This window comes from Zophobas morio, unplaced genomic scaffold, assembly GCF_036711695.1.
Source record: "Zophobas morio isolate AGI-343-1 ecotype UQ-CSIRO unplaced genomic scaffold, CSIRO_AGI_Zmor_V1 ptg000002l, whole genome shotgun sequence".
Lineage (NCBI taxonomy): Eukaryota > Metazoa > Arthropoda > Insecta > Coleoptera > Tenebrionidae > Zophobas > Zophobas morio.
Genome location: NW_026972107.1, coordinates 20,709,078 through 20,730,600, shown reverse-complemented (window position 1 = coordinate 20,730,600; position 21,523 = coordinate 20,709,078). Strand labels below are relative to the sequence as shown.

General features: G+C 33.6%; 2 protein-coding genes across 4 annotated transcripts in view; both read right to left on the bottom strand.

Moving 5' to 3' along the window:
* Positions 1 to 21,523, bottom strand: part of Dop2r (Dopamine 2-like receptor) — a 308,073-nt gene that overhangs the window by 231,102 nt on the left and 55,448 nt on the right. The gene's annotated exons all lie outside the window — the stretch shown is intronic.
* Positions 19,537 to 20,811, bottom strand: LOC135122478 (uncharacterized). Its single transcript, XM_064046672.1, has 3 exons — positions 20,488 to 20,811; positions 19,900 to 20,432; positions 19,537 to 19,842 (listed from the first exon to the last, which is right to left on the bottom strand). Exons 1-2 carry the CDS (start codon positions 20,809 to 20,811, stop codon positions 20,346 to 20,348), a joined length of 411 nt encoding a protein of 136 aa, XP_063902742.1. The 3' UTR covers positions 19,537 to 19,842; positions 19,900 to 20,345.

The following is a 21,523-nucleotide window of genomic DNA, read 5'->3' as shown; positions in this document are numbered from 1 at the left end:
AGATATAACCGGATTTTATATTGCACTTTTACTAAACAAAGTAAAAAATAAATAGCGGAAAATACGTTTTTAATATTTCTAGCCAAGTTCAGGAATGTTAAATAAAAACACTAAAGGTTAATTGAAATATTGTGCATGTTTGAGATTTACTAGAAATTGTCGACAAAATCAGAGGAATTCAAAATAAAGAAACACAGACAAAGTCGTAGGAAGTTCACAGGAGACTAACGAATAGAGCATTTATTCAAAAGTGAAGGAAATCAGACAACTAGCGAAAATTTTGTGCCTTACAGTTTACGTCTTAGATGATGTAGATATCTTAAAAAAAGTCCCAGAAACAGTTTTTGGTTCTTCAGGAGTATGTCTAATTAGAAATTTTTGCTACCATATCTAGTATCATCATACAATTTTTAATACTCGTACATAATTTATGTTTTATTTTGCGAAACAGCAAAATATTACATAAAAATTTCAAATATATGGTGCATAAAAGCTCAGGTCATTTTAATTACTGCAGTCGTATTTTCCACTTGCAACCACTGTAATAATTGTTTTATTACTTGATGTAGACATATATTTGCAAAGATAGTAAAGTTTAAATGTAAATTGTACATTTTTAATAAAATTTTTATCTTCAGTTTCATAACTGACCAAATAAAATCTGGTTTCACCAAAAATGTCATTTTTACGCAAACGATCAGCTTAACAATACATTATTTCAAGAACAAATATTGAGCGAACGATGTTATCGCTGCTAACCGCGTTTAAAACTTCGCCACAACATATTAATAAATTATTCAGAAACGATTCGTTCCTTTTAAACGTTATCTTGTTTTGTTTTTTTATTCGAAAACATTATTGGTTGCTAAAAATAGCAACCAAGCTGAGAATTTCAAGTTACAAAACAAGATTTGAGAGTTTATATATTTTTGGATGTTACCTGTTCATTAAACAAGAATATCATCATGCAAGTTACAATTATTATAGTTGATTTTTAAAAAATGGTTGAAAAATTCTGTTATAAAATCTCTAAAAAGCACTCAAAATAGTAATCTAGCAACGTTGGAATACTTTTTAGTTATTTTAAATCTCTGGTTCTAAATTAAAATAAATAATGTTTTTCATTTCAACTAAAAGAACTTACCCAGAACGTCAAAACCACTACATCACAAAAGTTACCAGAGTTTTGAAAAAATATATTTATGCAACACAGTCTGCTCCAAAATTTTATATAACCGAATATAAATTGCATGTTAACGTATTCAAAAAGCAACGATCTTCTCCTTGAACAATAAAAATAGACACGTAATTTTATTTCGTAAACAAAAGGCGTTTTTATTTATGAGACTAGGAGCTATTTTATGACGATTTTAAATAGCCTTTTTTTCTGAAAATTCTGCGTTGTATATTTTAGTTCCCACATGTGTAAGTTATAGGTCCAAGGTAGTTGGCTTCTTCACTGTTGATGAAATACTTATAAAGTTACAGATATTTTATATCAAATAAATTTACATTGTTTTTAACTGAATCATATGCAGTGTTTTACAACGATGCTTTTTACTTAAAGGACAGTTCAAAAATTAGAAAAAAAGTTATTAGTTGCATCATCCAAAAACTAAAAATTATTTTCAATAACTACCGTTGGAACACGTTATTTGTAAATAAACTTTGACAGACTGTCCGATTCGATTTAACCTTTTTACCCGTTTAGTTTACAAGTTCAGTGCAACAAATGTCTCTTGATGCATTATTATTGTAATGAACGTTTGCCCTCAACAGTGTCTGGAATTCTAGATGTTGAAGTTTCCTCCGGCAAGTTACTTGTAGCTCAGCGAACCGCACAGTTTCGTGTTTTTATTAAGTCCCTTCTGTTTTCGTATCGTGTACGTCTTAAAACTCAAACTGGATGATCGTTAGAAAGGATCCAGATGGTACGGAAACAAATTCGTCTTCCAAGTTTTCAAAGAAAGGAAAAAAGGAGAGACTTGTTTGATTTGTGTTTAACATTCAGATGCGCTTTCGTTGTTCCCTGCCACTACAATAACTTTTAAGATCTAGTTCTTTTCGAGCGAATAATTTATATTCTTAAGTCTTGAAACGAGCACGACTTTTTTTTTCCTACATAATTCATAATATTTTCAGGTGTCGACTGGTCCCTGTCGGTGAGAATGATGCTGTTGTGCCGTCTTCGTGCATGGTAATTGCGTCATTTGCATAATTCAACAGTTTAAAACGCGTCAAATATTGTTTCGAGTTTCGGACGGAATTTATGAAAAGTCGCTCGGTTATGTAATTTTGTTGAAAGGGAGAGTACTTTAAGTTTAATTTTCGGTTTAAACCGACGTGCATTTATCAAGATGGTAATCATACTCATTACGAAAAGCTCTCGGAGGCGACGAAGAAAAAACAGATGTGCAAACACATTAACTAGTATCCTTGTAAACAGTGCCTCGAAATAATCTCGTTTGTATTATGACAATTTTGTTAGTTAGGAAATGGAGTTCAGTTATATCCAGCTCATTGAATTAGCGGTATAAACACGATTACGAAGATGAATATGAATATGAATTAGTTTTGCCGCGCATTTATCATTCATTTTTCACACAAACTTACTTTCATTTATGAGACAAAAATTGCACAGTCCAAGAGTAACTTCAACATTTAGTAAAAACAGAACTTCATCAACAACAAAATTAATAAAAACATATATAAATCGAATAAAATATACACTTGCTAAAAATTAAAAATGTTCATTGCAAGACGAAAACTGTTGAAATAGAAGGTCGCTGGTTCAATTGTTCTATATTTTTTATTATTAGTATTGCACGTGTCGGAATTGACATACGTGTCCCCGCTGAAATGTTGATGGGAACATTTTCCAATGGAAAAATTCCAAAACGTTACAATTTCCATACCACCGAAAAATCTTAACACACTGTATAAGACTTTCAACTTCATGTTGTGAGCTTTAAATTTTATCTGAGAAACGGACAGCATAACTATATATATATTATAGTTCCATCAATGAAAATGTTCTTTTTTTTTAGGTGTCCAACTTCCGAAAACCCTAATCTATCTTGAAGAGTTGTTTGAAAAAAACTGCCTAGAGAAATATCTCATCATTACATATTTATCTCGTGCATGTATGTATAAAACAGAACATTTGTCAATTCAATGAGCTTGTTTCTCGCAGCACGTAAAGACACACTGGGCAACTCATTATCCCCTTTCACAGCTGACCTTTTCATGAGGCAATTCGAAAAGGATTTGGAAGAAAAGCTTGAATATTTTCCATGGATTTGATTGAAGTATATGAATGACGTTCTTTTACCGTTTTCAACACAAGTAAATTGAACAAGTCAAATACAGTCGCCTTTTAAAAAAGTATTATTAGAAGTAATAATGGATTAGAACTCGATTAGGATATTTCGCTACTTCTGACCACCATCACCTAGTCTATGGAATTCAACATAGGTGTTATTTATAATTTAGAATTTTACAAATAAATTTAAGAAATTGTTCTTGTTTGAATCTTCTATTGTTCAAAAAGAGAAGTCAAAGAAAGGGAGTTTTGTGATACTTCTGTTCGCCCCATCAACCACCAAAGAGTTAGAAAAAGTTTTCATAGACCCGGTACGAAAGTTGTTTGCACTTCAAGCTCGAGCCTCCAAAGTTTTCTCGACACCCCGAAGAATAAAGTCGGGCCTAATGAAGGTCAAGGATTCGCAAAATTAACTGTAAAATTGTTTCTAAAAACAAATTCAGCAAGCCTGAAAGTTAACCTTAACGCCATCCAAATGTTGCACACGTGTTACCAAGATGTTTAAAAGTTACCGTAGAACTGGAAACTAATTGAAATTAGTTAAGATAATTAAAAACTTAAAATTTTTGTAAATCATTCAAGAACATAAAAAGAATGCCCCTTAAAATGTTGAATTGTGAAACGGAAAAAAAAGACCAAGTATAGAAAAGTAGGTAAAACAACGTAGTAAATTGTGTATAGTACGATTGTATTGACAATAAAAAACTGATTTCCAAAATTAAAAACCACGATAATTATAAAACAACAATTTTGCCTAGTTTTCTATCATGTAATTAATTTTCCAGGAAGTGAGAAATTTTGAGGTAATTCTCTCTTCGGGTGGAGATAAGCTAGCATTAATACACTCTTACTATTATTATTAAGAGATGAGTAATTCAGGGTCCGGAATACAATAGTCCATGCCATAGGTTAGAATTGAGAATGAAGTTGCGGTCTCTGTTTAACTTCGTTTAATTGTCGCAGACGCTGAGGGATCCGAGCACCCGCATGAGATAAAAGAAATTTCACATTAAACAAAGGACGAAACCTGCACAGAGCGTGAGGGTGAATTTTTCAGTCACTAACAGAATTAATTACTCAACACAGATAAAAACCGTGTATTCGCTTCCTTTTAATTAAATTGACTTTCTACCGCAACTAAATATTTAATAATACAACTTAAGTACATAAACACCCACTTAGCGCCCACGGTTTAGCCTTTAGTAACCCGCAATTAGTCACAAACATCTGATGGCAATATTTTCGACTTTGAAATTTTCATGCGACCTTAAAGACGAGCTTTATGGGAATCGAATCCATAAATTCGTAAGTTTACGAGAAGCTCTTTAAACAGGAGGTGGATTAACCAATGAGAAAAATTTTAAGGTTGCCGAGTGGACCATAAAAAAAGTTACGTTAGGCGCATCATGCTGTAATTAAATTACACTCCGGTGCACATAAAAATATTAAATTAAGTAAGGTACGCACCGCGGACATCCTGAATAATAAAAAGGATTCTTAAATTTTTATTTCGACAAAAATTAAAAATGGACAACGCCAGATGGCCAACAAAATGGTATAATCACTGTTGCTCGTTCAAAACACGTCCGGAAAATATATTTCAAGAAAACGCGGAGATTAGATAATTATAAAACCTGCAAAAAATAACATCAAGGTTTTAATAAAATTCACGCACACAGCACCAACTGTTTATGTCGTTCTCTTATCAATGAATAGTAAACAAAAATGCGGCGCTTCAACAATTCTCTTCTATTAAAGAATCTTGTTTTTACTTTTATGTCATAATTTTATTTATCATTGCACCGCCACATAATTTAAATGTTTTACATCACAGAAGAACGACTCAAAGCACTATGTGTTGTATTCTTTACCTGAAAAAAAGCTTTCACATAACGGATGGTAAAGGATCAAACAAGCAAAACAGACGGGGGGCATAAAAGAATCACAACATTTACAGTTAAAATTGTAATTCTCGTTGCTACATTTTTTGTTACACTCTAGATACTTATTCATTTTTTCCAAAACCGGTAATATTTTGGAAATTTAAAGTTTCTTTTCGACAAAATTTACCTAGTATGTTACAAGTCATAACATGTTAACCCTCGGATGCCCAAGCTATTTTTTTTTTACATAGACACCCAAGCTGGGTCAAATTTGACCCACCCTAATTTTGCTTCAGATTTTATTATTTCAAGTTCCAATTGCCTATTTATTGTGTATTAATAAAAAAAAGGTCACAAAACAAAAGTTTTTGTCATTAATATCAATAAAAGAAACATTTGTTTATAAAAAACAACAGTTAGGATTTAATACAACACACCAATTAAACACTTAAAATTCGATAGTTTTATTGTGTACAGTTTTAGTAGATTCTTAACACATCTATTGTTACTTGTGTCTTGCAACAAAAAATGCCGCATTGTCGGCATTTGTCAGAATATTTGTTAAAATTACTGACATAAAGCCCACATTTTTCTCTTTTTTCGTTTCTGGATTCCCTATTCTTTTAATTATTTTGGTATCAACTATAGTGATAATTACCATATATAAACCTCGAGGAACACAATTAAATCCATTATCCACCCGTCTCTGAATGGGAGGCTGCACTAGCTGAAGACCGAGCTCTTTGAGAAATTATCGTCTTCTTCAAGAAACACTTGGTCTGTAAACTGAGTTTTACATTTTATATATATAATGTATGTATTAATGGCCGCAAGGTTTAGGAAATTCATAAACTAAACAAAAGACCATCTTTTTGTTTATCTATTACATGCCTACTCATTTAACAGCTTGTTAAAACATCTATAAGTTGAAGACCCAAAGTCGGTCAAAATTGACCCACTGCAACAAATATGTGGTAACTATCATGTAACTAAAATCAAGTGGCGGAAAATATTCACATATTGTTGACAACACCACAACAGGCAAAAAATAAAATCCAGGAGAAAAAATTTAAGAGATTGAAGAAAAGAATCGCAAAAAAGTGATTCGTGGGTCAAATTTGACCCAGGCTTGGGCATCCGAGGGTTTTAAAAAGCATTCAAAGAGAACAATTTTCAAAAATAATAAGAAAAACCTGTATTTTTATTCACTTACTTATCTCCAGAAGTTATGGATTCAATCTTCTGTAGCTACTGCATTAAAATTGCAACCAAATTGTTTTAAATACATTTGTAATAATAATATACTATATATCATACGTCGAACGTAAATGCACCAATAAATAAAATTAACATTAAAATATTTGTATTCCTTTGAGATGTATAAAGATGTACCTATATCATGTAATAAACTTTTTCACAAATTCAAGTGGTAAATAAATCATACATATTTGTTTTGCTTCGAAAGGCAATTTTCGCAATAACAACAGCACCACGGAAATACATATATATCATATCAGAAGTGAAAAATAAGTAGCAATAGCTCCTGAAGGCATGTTTTTCAATAAAAAAATATTTAATAATGTTTGTGAGTTGCTAAAAAAATAGTTATTTGGGACACAAGAAAATGGATTTTTGCGAGTATGGGAGTGATATTGCGGAGGCGAGACACTAACCGAGGCAGATCAACATGTGTACTAGCAAAAAACATTTATGGCGGGTGTCTCACAACATTTGAGGAGGCGAGATGTACCTAGATTTCTTCGAAAATGTATTAAATTATTTTAACAAAAATGACTGTGGGTATTTAATTTTTTACTTTCAGATCGTAAAATAAGCACGTATTGTAACAGGGTACTTTCATGTTTTCTCGACGTTTCATGACCTTTCGCGTATAAAACTATCCGTCTGTCTGTCTCTTTCTATCATTTGTACCAATTTTTATAATAATATTTATTAATTAATAATCTCCGAAACCACTGGCCCGATTGTTGTCAAATTTTATATATTTTCAGGAATATCGTGTAGATGGTAAAACGCAAACTATAGTTTGTCTAAGCATCCCCACCAAAAATATGACGACCTCACGTCATACTATTGCACAGTAAATGTTTTTTATAATTTCTTATACAGAATGACTGAAAAAAAATTATACATGCGGCAATTTATTATTCCATTTTCACTAAAAGTTGGAAATAAATATATTGTTTGAAAATAGAGCCATACGCCGCCCCGGTACGATGCTTACAGGTTTTCTCGAGGGCTTTCTAGTATGTACGGCGATGATGGGGGACTGATCATCGGTGACGGCGGCCGAGGGACGTGCAACTAAAGAAAAGCCTGAAGGCGGGAGTCGCGATGGGTACTCCAGAAATCTTAGATCGCGACTCATCTAGAAAGGAGAGTATGGGTTTAACTAGAGACCACCTTCGGGAACGATTCATTCAGTCAACGAGAGAATCCAGTCAAGTTGCGCCGGAATTATTTTGTACATAATCGCTGTGTCGTGTAAATTTGTGTTACTAAGAAATAAACTGTTGAGTTTTAACCACGCCGACTTTTAATTACCGATCAACGTAACAATATAATATTTTTCGCTTGCGCCAGTGTGAGATTGTTAAAGTTAAAAGCGTTAAATATAGACAAAATTTACAACTGCAGTTAAAAGAAAGAACTGGTTAGAAACGTTTGATAATTGTTTTATTAGAGCCGGGCTTTTTATATGCTAGGTTATTGGTCTAGAAATTACAAAACGACGCTGCGGGCTATTAGAGTCTATCTCAAAAATCATCTTCAAGCTGTAACAAAAAACGCTTGTAAATCGAAATCACTAAATATGAATTACAGGGGGTCAGTCTTAGGGCTCTTTTGTTAGCGACATACCAAGAGGATTTATTGCCAATAACCACGTACTCTTTGAAGATAATAATACCTTAATTAATACAATCTCTAACAGTAAAGCGCTTCAAAACACTCAGAAAATCAGTTTGTCTGCAAAAGTTGACTCACCGATAATAATAAGTGAGTAATGAACTCCGACAAGTCATCGTCCTTGTATTTTTCCTTAAAATTTGACAATAGAGCTGATGCTAAGCACAAAGTCGTTAGCTATAATAATAGATGATCGTCTGACATGGAAAGCTCACACCAATTATTAAGTTTCGAAATTGGCTCCTGTTGTGTTTCAAATAAGAAAGTTGTTAATCTATTTTGAGCTACAAACAGTTTTAATTTTTTATAGAAGTGATTTCGACAGTTTATTTCGCCATGAGCTGTTAATTTGAGGTAATTCATGTTACCTATTTAGAATCTTTCGACTTCATAAAAAAAGTTGTGCGCGTTTTTTAGGAAAACCTAAGTTGACTTCGTGTAGAGAAGTTCAAGTTAGTAAACATTGATCCACTACCATTTATACCTATTTATATTACTACTCACGTAATCTACAATTTTACAACATTTAAAGTTATTTGTACTTTTAAATTTATACTTTGGAGGTGTCTTTATTGACAGTTACTAATTTTAAAGGCAAATAAATTATTATCACTATTATTATCATTTTTAAATTTTCGTCACAAGTAATTTACATTTAAAATTAAAAGAAGTGATGGAGTATGAAACCATATTTTAAAGTAACACAGAAGAATTTAGATTTCATTGCATTTTCTGAATGTATTATTATTAACACACTTATTGTTACGCAATTTTAAATATAACTTATCCACAACTTTCTATGCTTCTCGTACGAGCGGTTTTGTAAGTTTCATCATTTTTAAATAAAAACCATGTTTGTGTTGACGCCGCTGTTTTTACTGTATCTCATTTATAGCATTTTGTAAGCTGAAAATACTGGTGATAACCGCGCCCGAAAATTCCGTAGACAATTTCCATACTTCCATAAATAATTGAGATATTGATTTTTAAATATATCTGAGGAAAAATTTCACCAAAAAGATGATGATAAACAATATATTAAAAATCACTGGTACAATGTTTAGAGAAATTTGTGCACATATTATAGCTAATAAAAATTTCCAAACAATAGGGTGTTAATAATGAAGAACGCAGCGATCTGCCTTAGCAAGAATTTGAAATGACGTCGTCAGTTTTCTGGATGGAGTGAAGAGACAAATTTATTTACCTGAAATAATCACGATAATCTTAAGTAACGCTTCAAACAAACAATTTTGAGAAATCAGTTCAGCTGTTTCGGAGAATATAAAGGAAAGATTCACTACTTTTGAAAAAAGTTATTTTGCTGTTGAATCTTTCGTTAATTATAAAATCATATTTGTACTGGTCTGATATCTATTAACTCCACTAAAAATAAGAAAGATCAGTTTTGAACAAAGAAATAACTACTAAATGTTGTTACAAAAATATCGTGGAATACAGTTGCAAAATCTTACAGCAGTGTGTTATGAAAATGTTAGATCTCGTGTTTCCATGGACTAGAGACAAGTAATATACAAAAAGAACGCAGCCATATAAAGTTAGACATTATCAAAAAAAAAAAGACGAAGGTGCATAATATGTAATTTAGTGTATTTATCACTGACGCCAGAGATGTATTTTCTATATCCTATGTGTTTCATGAAGAAAAACTTACGTGTAAAAGATTCAGTATATTTGTGTGCATAAACTCAGACTTTGCTGACCTAACATCTTTATTTTCTATCCAAACTTTGTCTTTCATTGTCCACCACGTATTCTGGCCACGTTTTTTATTGTTACACTTATTACAGCGCCTCTATAAAATATATCATGTTCCTTCGTAAAAAATAGGCATGAAGCTACTCGGAAAACTCTTTCTGTTCACGTTTTGCACCCTCTACTTCACACAGTTAGTCTCGTTACCGTCTGAATTTTATAACTTCACATTCGTATTGAAATGCAGTCCACTTGTAGCTTGGCAGAAACGATGACAGACACAAGAGCCCGTCAATGCACACCAATGAATTTTTCTAGCAAACCAAACGGTCGATTCTGTGGCTGGAAATTTATAGCAACCATATTTTCCGCCTGGATATCTGCTTTATAGTTGTGTTCGCGTTATTGAAACGGCGCGTGCTGTATTTATTGACTGATCTATTTTATTTTATTCCGTTCCAATTTGCTAAGCAAACGGTTCCATTTTTTATCGACACCTTTACGTGCCAGCTAGCTCGAATTGATTCTCCATTTGATGGTTCATCCTCGTTCCCGCAAATAAAACAAATCTGAATCTATCTAAAGTTACGTGTTGACCAACATCAGAGAGCTTTGATGTTGGCTCTTTTGAGTTTTTCCGACACAATGCCATCATTTCGCCAGGCTTTTATCTCTTTTTATGTCTTTAAGAAAACACTCGCAGGATCAAAGTCTGGACCATGCGGGATCGAGTCGCTGTCCTTTGACGGAATCTCCGGACAAATTAAATTTTCAATAACTTTACGACGGCTTCGTGGGGCGGAAATAATGCAGCATGACTGTAACACAGATTCTGAATGTTCAGTGATCCGCGCTAGTTAAAGATGTAGGGGAAGTTGGGACCAAAGTAGAAAAAATTAAAACGGTTTTTGTTCTAAGGTTCCATGATTCTTAAATGCGAGATAACTTATTCGTCCATTCCGTAAATATCTACTTCTTTACTAATTTTTTTGTAAATAAAAACCTTTCACATAAACGAGTCCGCTAGCTGATACTGCTTTTCACACGAGTACATTTACTTTCGCGTTAAGTAGGTCCATTCATTATTTTTGTCTTACAATTCGGTATAAAATTAGCAAGAATTGTCATAAATCTATTGACTTACCAACGTCATAAAATCGTACCTCAGCAAGACTAATAAAAGCGACAACTACTAGTTTCATTTATATACTTATAATTCGTGTAAAATGGTAACCTTTATTTAGTATTACACTGTAAAAAGCACCTTTACGTAAGACAAACACTTTAAAACTATAAAAGTAACAATGTAATTTCATCAAGCATCTCATTAGAAAATAATGGAATAAGAGTTCATAAGTAGTTATATCATGGGGGTTCTAGACCATTCTTATGTGAAATTAATATCGATTCTTCATAATGATTTAGGGCTGAGTTTTTTGGTACATGCTGGAACCATCAAAACGTTCTAGAGATGAGTTTAATGTTTTTTAGTCCCTGTAGTTTATTACTGCATCTTACTCTGTTTTTTGTTAAATATTTTCTTCACTTAATAATTTATTTTTTTGTTTTTAATTTTTATTTTCCGAGCGATAGATAGAGAAGTCTAGTAATCGAGTCCATCGGGCGAATTGCCACTTTCATATTATCTCGACGTGTCACCTCTAGAGTACGAAAAAGTGGTCTCCCGTTTGTCTTCTGTCTACAGTTCATCTGTCGGTCTGTCTGTCTCTGTGTCGTCTGTATCCATTTTTATTAGACACTCAGAAACTACCATCTGATTGTTGTCAAAATTGAACCATTCATTCTACAATCATGTGCTATATTACAAAGTCAGAAATACCGACCCACAAACAGTGCTTTAAGAGAGTCTACTAAAATATTGTTTTCTGCTGAAAGCAACTCTTTAATGTGACTCAACGAATTAGAAAAAATATTAAAGAAACGAGGAGGCTTTAGCTCCCTGGAACTCCCAGTAACTTATTCAGTTTATCATTAAATGTGACTTTCACCGCATATCAATATTTCCCGTAATAAGCAGGATATTGCCTCTAAATCACGAATCTTATGTATCCGAAAATATGCCTGCGCTCTTAAAGCAACGTAACGAACCATTCAAACAGAAGTTATCGTAATGTTAAAAATTTGATCACAAAAAGTGAAAAATAACATACGTCAGTGATGTCACTTTGCTCCGGTTTTCTCTATCGCCTCTGCCATTATGCCCCACCCCCACGACAATTGCGAATGTATCGTCAATATGTCTCGGCGTTCCGACCTGGCTTACACTTGATCCAATCTACGTGACATTTTGATCCCACCGACTCTCAAAAAATACCTTTCAAGAGAGAAGCTCTCTGGTTTAGGGAAACCGAAGGTCCAGGAGATTTACTGCTTTTGAATGGAGTCGATTGCATCTTATGTCCGTTTCATCGTGCATGTCTGGCTAATGCCATGATTAAATCCGACTGGAAACGCTCGCATCAACTTAGTCTTTGTGTTGTGCTTAGTCTTCTCGAATTTAAATTCGGTAAAACAGATATAAACCCGTGGTTGACAATTTCACGAAAAACGATTCGATACAAGTGGGTTGCGAAAATATTAACTGAAGTGGACTCAGGTTGATGGCGTAGGAGTTTGATTTTTGTTTATTCAGATCCGTCGAGTTTTAAAATGTAAATTTTTCGCAAGCTAAACATCACCTACATCCTTGACAAGCATGCCACATTAATTTATTTCTGTGTATTTATACATTACATATAATGCGTTTTAATGAAAAATTAAGGAAATTATCCGCAGTTGTTAGTTATGATAGCTAAATTAAGCTTGTTTTATTAAATTTCGGGAAGGTACGATTAGTAAATATGATTGTAACGACTACAATACGTTGTAGATTTCCTCAACAACGTCTGATAATGAGGTAGCTATTAAATCTGTTTATTTGGTTATTGCGTAATTTGTCATTAGTAAGATCAAAGAAACGAACCGATTATCCTGACGTCAGGGACAAAGAGGAGCTGCCTTCAATAAATTTTGCTATTTACTACAAACAAAACCATAAACTCAATACATTTTCTGTTGAATTTCTAGATTTAATTATAATTAATAAAGTTCACTATTCAACGCTACATTACAATGTTATCTTCAGTGTAAAGACAAGGTATATTATATTTGTTCTTTACTTCAGTAAAGAATTCATTCTTTATTCATTTAATTGCATATACACACTTTAACGCATATTTCATGAATTTCAGGGCATATTTTCCAGTACTGATTATTTCACATTTATTTTCAATAATTCCTGGATTTTTTTCCATAGTAACCTTACACTATTACCCCAATTCTACATTTACCAATATATTCAACTACAGTTGTAATTCTACGTCAATAATCCTTCAAAGTTCATACAACAATGTATTGTAAGTATTTGGTTTTCTGGTTCCTTCTCTGTGTTACAACGTCCAATTTGCCGATTATTAGGAACACAATCTTAATAGTTTCCTTATGCAATGCAATCCTCATAAGTGATATTAAGATAATAGTTACTCTACTTAATATATGCATAATTAGTCGTTAACGGTATAATAATGCTACAGATGCAGCAGTAAATTTATAACTAAGAAGGTAAAGTGCTTTCGTCAGCATCGCATAATGGTGGAGGCGCCGGGTTTGGTTTTCGACATCTATGAAATTTTACTGCAACACAAAATTACTGTTTGCCTGCACATAACAAAGTAATACCGGGAAAGTTAACAGCTTTCTTATGTACAGTATATATTTAGTATACGTCTAAAGATGTGGTGGATTTCGATTACCTATTCATGGGCTATATACATGCAAATTATTGTTGAAATGTGAAAACCTAATAAAAACATTGGTCCAAGGTTACTTCGACAGAACTTCTCTTACTCTTGAAGAACATTGCAAAAAATTCCGCGTCTCTGAAAAATTATAGAACATTTATATGGCAAAAATCAGTGGTGTAAATGACACCTCGAACCTGCTGCGCCGCGGGGGTGCAAATTCCAAATGCCGCCCGCAGTTACACAAGCAGTATGAAATGTATTCAAAGCAAATAACTAAGGGAAAAGAGTGTATTATTATTAGTGTACATGCTTAACTTCGATTGTTTGTGTTTATACATCGAAAGAATGTCACGTAGAAATTTGTTTAATTTGAATGATTTGTCTCATCAAAGAAAAGACTAAATTTTTAATTACGCCAGAATGGAACAATATGTTTTGAATATGTTTATTATTATTCTTATTTGATCATAATTAAATAAAGACGTGGGTAATCACATTTTGTAGAAAATGAGGTTCTTAATTTGATCAATAAAAAAGTGGTCGAAGGCTATGAGTATAATCCGAATTGTGCTGTTTCAAAAAATTCAATAAAATTTGATTTTACGATTTTCGCTTTGTGATAACCGTTGTAAAGTAAAAACCAGACTCATAAATAACACCCCTTGTCCTTCAGCACTAGGTAATAGAAATGTGAAGCTCAAGTGTTTATTTATGCTTCTACATCGAAAGAATGTCACGTAGAAATTAGTTCGATTTGAATGAGTCTGCCTTCTCAAAAAAAGAAAAGTAGTCACAGCGTTATACCAATGCAAAAAAAAGGAAAAGGCCAAATTCGGCATCGAACCAACAACCGCAGTACCGCACTGCGCCACGAAAACGTACAAACCATCTTGGGAATAAGACGTTATTATACCTTGCGAATGTTTTTCGGAAAATTTGAACGTTTAGCGAAAAAACTGATAGTGGATTCGTACACTACAAGTATATGAGTATATTTTTGTGTAACATTCAAATCATTTTAAAATACCATTCATTGAAATAACGTCATCAAATTATTGGTGGGGACGATTAGCCAACTTTTGGTTAACGTTTAACCATCTACATGACATTTCCAATATACGTACAAAATTTGACAACAATTGGTGCAGCAGTTTAGGAGATTACGTGTATAATAAAAATGGACACAGATACCATACAGGCAGACAGACGGAAACGCAAGACCGCTTTTTTCATGTTGTAGGGGTCATGGACGTCGAGAAAACATAAAAGTGGGCATTCTTCCGATAGACTTGATTACAATACTTCTTTCGCTTACGCTCGGTAAGTAATAAAGAAGCATTTTCTATAACATTGTGCTTATATTTATTATTTAAATGGTAAATAAATAAACTCTGGGCTGATAAAAGATAAACAGGTTTCAATTTTTGAAAATAATACTATACGCTAATTTTTTACAGTATGAACACTGTTTGTCCCGAAATAATTTTATTACAAAATTTCAGTCAAAGGTTAACACTTCCCACATTTAACTAAATGTTGTATCCATTAAAAAGACACCTACGTGTACCCATTGAGCATTGTTTGGCATTATTTTACACAAAGGCTTCTGTTTCTTTGAAAATTCAGTTAAAAAGTTCATAATACTAATTAAAAATAAATTAAAAATCCATTAAACAATACCTAAGCTTTTGATCATTATTTACTAAATAATAGAAAATCGTATATTTCACTAAATTTGGTCTAAATGCCTGTTTTGTCAACGTTTCAACTTATATATTTAACATGAAAATGTTCTGTTTTTTTTTTATCTCTCGTTTGTCGTTCTTCTGACAATGTATCCTCGAAATTACTGGACTGATTACTGTGAAGTATAGTTTGGCTTTAAAACTGTCATATAGGTCAGTATAAAGTTAACTAAACTTTATCTGTTTATTCTTACCAAAAATTTGATAACGTCATCTCGAAATTTGACAGGCAGATTTGATACATTCTTATTTTAATAATATGTACATTAATTGTAATAAAAAAATTAAATTTGTGCAATGAAATTTTACTTTTTGTCTAGCAAATCACGCAGGAAATTTTTTGAAATTTTCTCATCTATATGTTTCTACTTCATAAAACGGGTCACTTATTATTGTATTAATACAACATTTTTAAAGAATGAAATATTTCTGCATAAATTTAAACATCCACAACTTATGTTATGAAAAATGTAATTGAATATAATTTGTTTGCTATCTTTTACTCTTATTAAAAACAACAGAAATTATTTATACAAAAATCTCTGGAATTTGGTGAATCCGTTTTTAATATTAAGTAATAGAATTTTTAATAAAGCTCAACGCATTAATTTTGTGTAGACAGTCTAATAATACCATTGATCTTTAACTTCTCAAAAAGTTTCATACATATCCTTCCCTACTATATTGACGACTACAATGCTACTCGTACAAGCGCTGCAATAAAATATGCGAATCCTTGAATGTAAATATGTAAGGTTAAAAAAGTACCACAAAAATCTACACACCTTGCTTAAGATAGGTTTACTTTTTCTCCACTTTTTTATTAAAATATTTTTACTTTTCAAAAAGATATCCAAAACCAAAGTGTGAAAGTATGAACCGTTATAAATTTTCAGATTTTTTTTTGAAAAACAGTTGAGTTAATTTTCATAAAGTTTTGGTAGTATGTTTCTCTGTATCTACCACAATTTGATTTGACTGATGATATTATCCAGAAAGAAAATGCTAGAGGCGAAGGTAATTTAGGACCAATAATTCTCCAAATATTTTGTAACATAATGTGAATAAACACAAAACAACACTTCAACACCTTTGTTTGTATTTTCGCGTCAGTTGACATTGTCAAAGGAATAGTTTGTTTTATCTTTATTGTACGAGAATAGCAAAATTCAAATAACGACTAATTACAAAGCAAATTAGTGAAGTTAATTCTTAATCAGACAAAAAAATCACAAAAGATAATGTCTTTATGCACGTCTCTCCCGAGAGTCGCTGTTCCAAATACAAAGCCACCAGTTCAATCGCTTCTATCTTATTAGAAGGATTCGAAAAAAGAAAAAAGAACTACTAACACTAATTAATGTCGTATCCCAGAAAGTAATCATTCAAAACATAACTAACAATCTCAACCCTACCTGAACTCTTAGCATTACTTTCTTAAATATTTCTAAACAGTCCTGAAATTGAAGCTTTTCTAAGTTTGGAATATTCGAAACGTGAAATAATAATTTAAAAAACATAACAACCCAACAAACCAATTAATTAATGTAATTTCGAAACATTTAGAGGGGTTCTTATGGTAACCAAAGGCAACATAACCATATTCAAAGTCAAGGTTGTTTATCTTGTAAATATCGATATTGACAATCTACTCAGCACGGTTTTATTTAACGAACTATCGCAATATTTACCGGTGTATAAAATAAAAGAGTCGGCATGGTTGGTGGTAAAAAGGTATAACAAAAGAGAAAGGACAAACTACCTAAAGGAGCACTCATTCCAGTCTGGGGATCTCACAGGACAGATCTTAAAACGGATTGAAATTGGCTGATATCGTTAATGGGCCTCTCGACCTTTTGATGGGGTGAAAATGTAGGCCTACGCCAACAAAATTATTGATCGTAAAAGACGGTACTAAAAAAGATTTTAAGGCATTAAAAGCAACGACTTTGGGTGTCCTGTCGACACTAGAAAATTGACAGTCGAAACGTGCTCTTTTTTCCATCCAAAGGCGCAAGGAGAAGACGCATATGCACTAAATTAAGGGATGATATGAGGAGCGTGTGCCAGGAATTCCCGTGAGTAAAATAGGAAATGCATTATTTAATCTGCAGAGGAACTTGTGGTGAGAGAAAGGTAAAGGGGGTAGATCTACATTCTAATAAATTCATCAATTTATTGCCAACCCTTCCGGTAATGTTTATAGAGAACACATCCTACTCACAATTGTCGAGTGATGTTTTTGTTTATTTTAAATTTGAAAATTCGATGGCATTAAAGGTGCACGGCCAAAACATAACGTGGGTTATTGTTCATCCCACAAACACAGCAAAAGCGCGACCCAAACGAAGTTATAATAAAAATAAAATTCATAGCTGCGCAAAGATATAAATTCCGACAGATTTTACGTCCCCTGAAAGGCATAAAAAGTCGATCGAACCTCACGTGACGTAATTAAAAATATGGAACACGTGCTACGTGTGGAAAACAGATTTTTCTTGCAAGCAGATGGAAAATTCAATTTGCAATTCAAAACATAGCGGACTTGATTAAAACTACTAATGAATATATTTATAGCCCTCTTATTAACTTTTTCTATAGCGAAATGTTTTTTAATTAGCCAGGAGCAACAAAGGAATGTTGTAAACTTAAATTAGTGGAAGTAGCTCTCTTGGCAATTGAAAGTTCTCCAAGCTACGATACATTACACGCATGCATTTCCACGGTAACGAGGTTCATTTGAAACTTCTGACGTTCAATAATGTTATTTGTGAAAAATAAACTTCTGCTTTATATCGAAATGTGCTACAATTTTTAATACTTCTAGTGCGTTCGATGCGTATATTACAGTAGCAAAATTTTCTTGTTTGAAAATATCCACAAACCAAACAAAATTTAAAATAGTTTGTGTTATCCTTATATCACACGAATAAGTTGATAGAGTACACTACACTGAATGTATAGCAGAAAAGGCAACTTTATTGTGGGTTAAAACGCTAATAGAAATTGCGTCATTTTTTGTGTTCATTTAAAACATGTTTTTTAACACTTTAAGTTTAGACAACTCGGTAAAAATTTCGGGCAATACATTAAATATATACATATTAATCTAGAAATAAAACTTACAGTGTATGTATATATAATTTAATTGCGCTGGTGCGTTGTGATTTGAAAAGCTGAAAATGAATAGTGTTCGTTTCATCCCAATGTCTGGAACTAAAGAGTTAGTTTTATCAAAGCTGAGCTTTCGAATTAGTACAGCAAACTCAAAATAATCTCGCTATTCCTCATCATTTAACCATCATGATTCATGATATTTTGTGACTGAACACGCATATACTTGCTATTCAGGATCCTTCTGGATACGGGAAATTTGGCAGATTTTTAGTTTAAAAACGGCTTTAAAAGTGAGGTTATAAATTCAGCCATTAATGTAACAAACGTGGAAGCTGCGTTGCTAGTTAGATTTCCTTTGCCGGATGGTATGGTAAACTTTGCTGTCAATGAATCTTTGTCCTTTGCTAGTTCATTTGATACACTCTGTTTAAAACCATTTATTCCTAGTATACGTACGTACAACATATCAAAAGCCTATGGGAGAACAAAGCAAATACCTAATTAGAATTTTTAGGATTAGTATTTTATGCAATTTCAAAAGGACACGTCAGATTTTACATTGGGGGATATTCTCTGGACACTCGTTGGAATATTTAACGTAAGTCCATTTCGCACGAAATATTTGTTATTTATATACAACTTTACAGGTCTACAGGTCAACTATCGTACAATTTTAGACCAATCCATTCAAAATTTAAATATAACATGCTTTGGCAAACACAGACTAATTTGGAAATACGACGGCAATAATGAATATTTCAGAAATTACTGACAAATTTGATCGGACGATGTTCACAAACATTTGGAATTTAAAGGCTTTTTAAAGTTATTGGGATATAAATAGACACAAAGAAGTCAACGGATGCAAAATTTTATGTGAACAGTAAAATTTCCTTTTTTAAGAAAATTTTTACAATTGCAAAATTTCAGTATTGTCTGCATATGTATTTTAACGAGACGTGAATGTATAGAATGGAACTTCCATTCGTCGTTGGGTACTGTTACGAATTGAAAATTCGCAGTAGCTATTTCGGTTTTTATTGGCATTCTCGGATCGGATTACATTTTGTTTACTCGTTTTTTTTCGTTTCGTCATTTCGTGCATGGGTGGTTGGGTTGGGCACGGTGGCAATGAAGGACAACTTTGGTGGAGGGTTCGTCCCGAGCTTTTGACTCCCCCAGTCGCAAGACTGTCGCGATGATTCTGAGCTTGGAGGGGCTCAGCTGAGTGTTTCAGCCTCGCTGTTTGTAGATCGGTCTTCTGGATCGTTTCAGCTTGGTTCTTGCTATAAGGAACTGGATGGATCGCGCCATCCCAGAGCTTCACTCTGAAATCCGATTTTCGTTCTGTTTGTTATTTTTGTTCGCGAATTTCATTTGCTTACCTAGGTGGGAACAAACGCCGTGGAGCGTCCCCTAGAGTCTTCGTCATTTCTGGAATCTTGATAACCTTGTTTGTTTTTTTTCTTTTGTTAATAACCATCGCATCCACTCATTAGTTACATCGATTAGGGATTTTCGTCGGAATTCAACGTTTCGTAAGTTTGCCACTAGAGGGCCAAACTTCCGTTAATTCTCGCTTCGTTACCTTGCCACGTCATCGCAGGTGGAAGGGAATCCATTTTGCTTTGGTACTTCGTGTTGAATGGTGTTGGGGGTTAGTGCTTTCCTCTTTTGCAGTTCGTTTTAGCAACCTTTTCTTTGGTGTTACGTTTGGAATCGCATTCGTCGGATCTGTTGGGTCCCCTAAAAGGTGCTATCGCTTGGAGCGCATTTGTGAGCTGTAAAAGATATAGTGCATTCGAGCACTACGACTTTGTCGGATTTTGGGTTAAGGGCACTCGACCATCCCGCTAACATCGGAGAAGCTGCAGTCGATCCGCAGGTAAATCTTTTGATTAGCTTTTCCCTGGCATCCCTTCGAACAGTGGTTATGGTTATTTTCATGTTAACGATAATATTTTACTACTTACCAAGTGCATGTGACATGTGGAACCCTTGGGGTTGACTGAGTTCGAACATCTTCTCAGACTTTGCTCTCCTTGCAGCTTTTTTGTTTTTGTCGCTGATCTTGTTATTCCCGTGATCGAGAATTGGAGCCAGTTTCGAGTGGGAGAACGAATTCTATGAATTCCAACTGTCGTGGGCAGTTGTGAGCCCTCCCAGAAAAGCTGGAGAATCACCAAAAACCTCGACTCGACATCGACTGGAACTTCGCTGCGACGCCGCTGTGTTTCGACATCTCGTCGTGGATATCGAAGGAGGCAGGTGCCCATGGTACTTCCATTCCATCGCATTAAGATTAAGTATTAGTCGCCTTACCTTTTCTTTATTGTATCGCAACACGTTTCGAAGTTCGGCGTAACTAGCACTCGCACATAACCTAGTAATAACAATCGGTAAGAGTGTGACGCTTCGCTCTACGTTAATACCTTCGTACGTACGTTAGGACTACCGAGCGTGTGGCCTACTTCGTTTATCTCATAGCCCTCGAAATAATTAATCAAATCGTTATTCGTTACGACTCCAACTAATTTGTTCGTTTCGTAAACATCGTTCGTATCGCTCGTATTTATCGTTAATTAGTTCATCGCCTTTCGTAATTAAACTATCGTTCGTATTGCTCGTATTTATCGTAAACCGTTAGTCGCATTAAATCGTTATCATTAATATCTCACTCATTTCCTTTTGCTTACTTAATTAGTTATTTATCACTCTTATTTTATTTTTAATTAGTGACCTTAGGTTTTATTGTAACCAATAATTTAAGTAACAGCTTGCAATTACAATAGTTAAATATTTTTCCCGTTTTTTGTTGTTGTAATTGTGTCTTAATAAAAACTGGTGGCGCCCTGGCGACGTCGCTACACAAAACAGTGTGCTCTCTCTTCTTTGCGAACCTCTAGCGACCTGACCCTTTGCACCCGCAGGAACTCACCCCTTCTCCACTAGCAGGCCGGCAACGAGCTGTGAGTTTGGCTCGTAACAGTACATGGAACCAATTTCAAA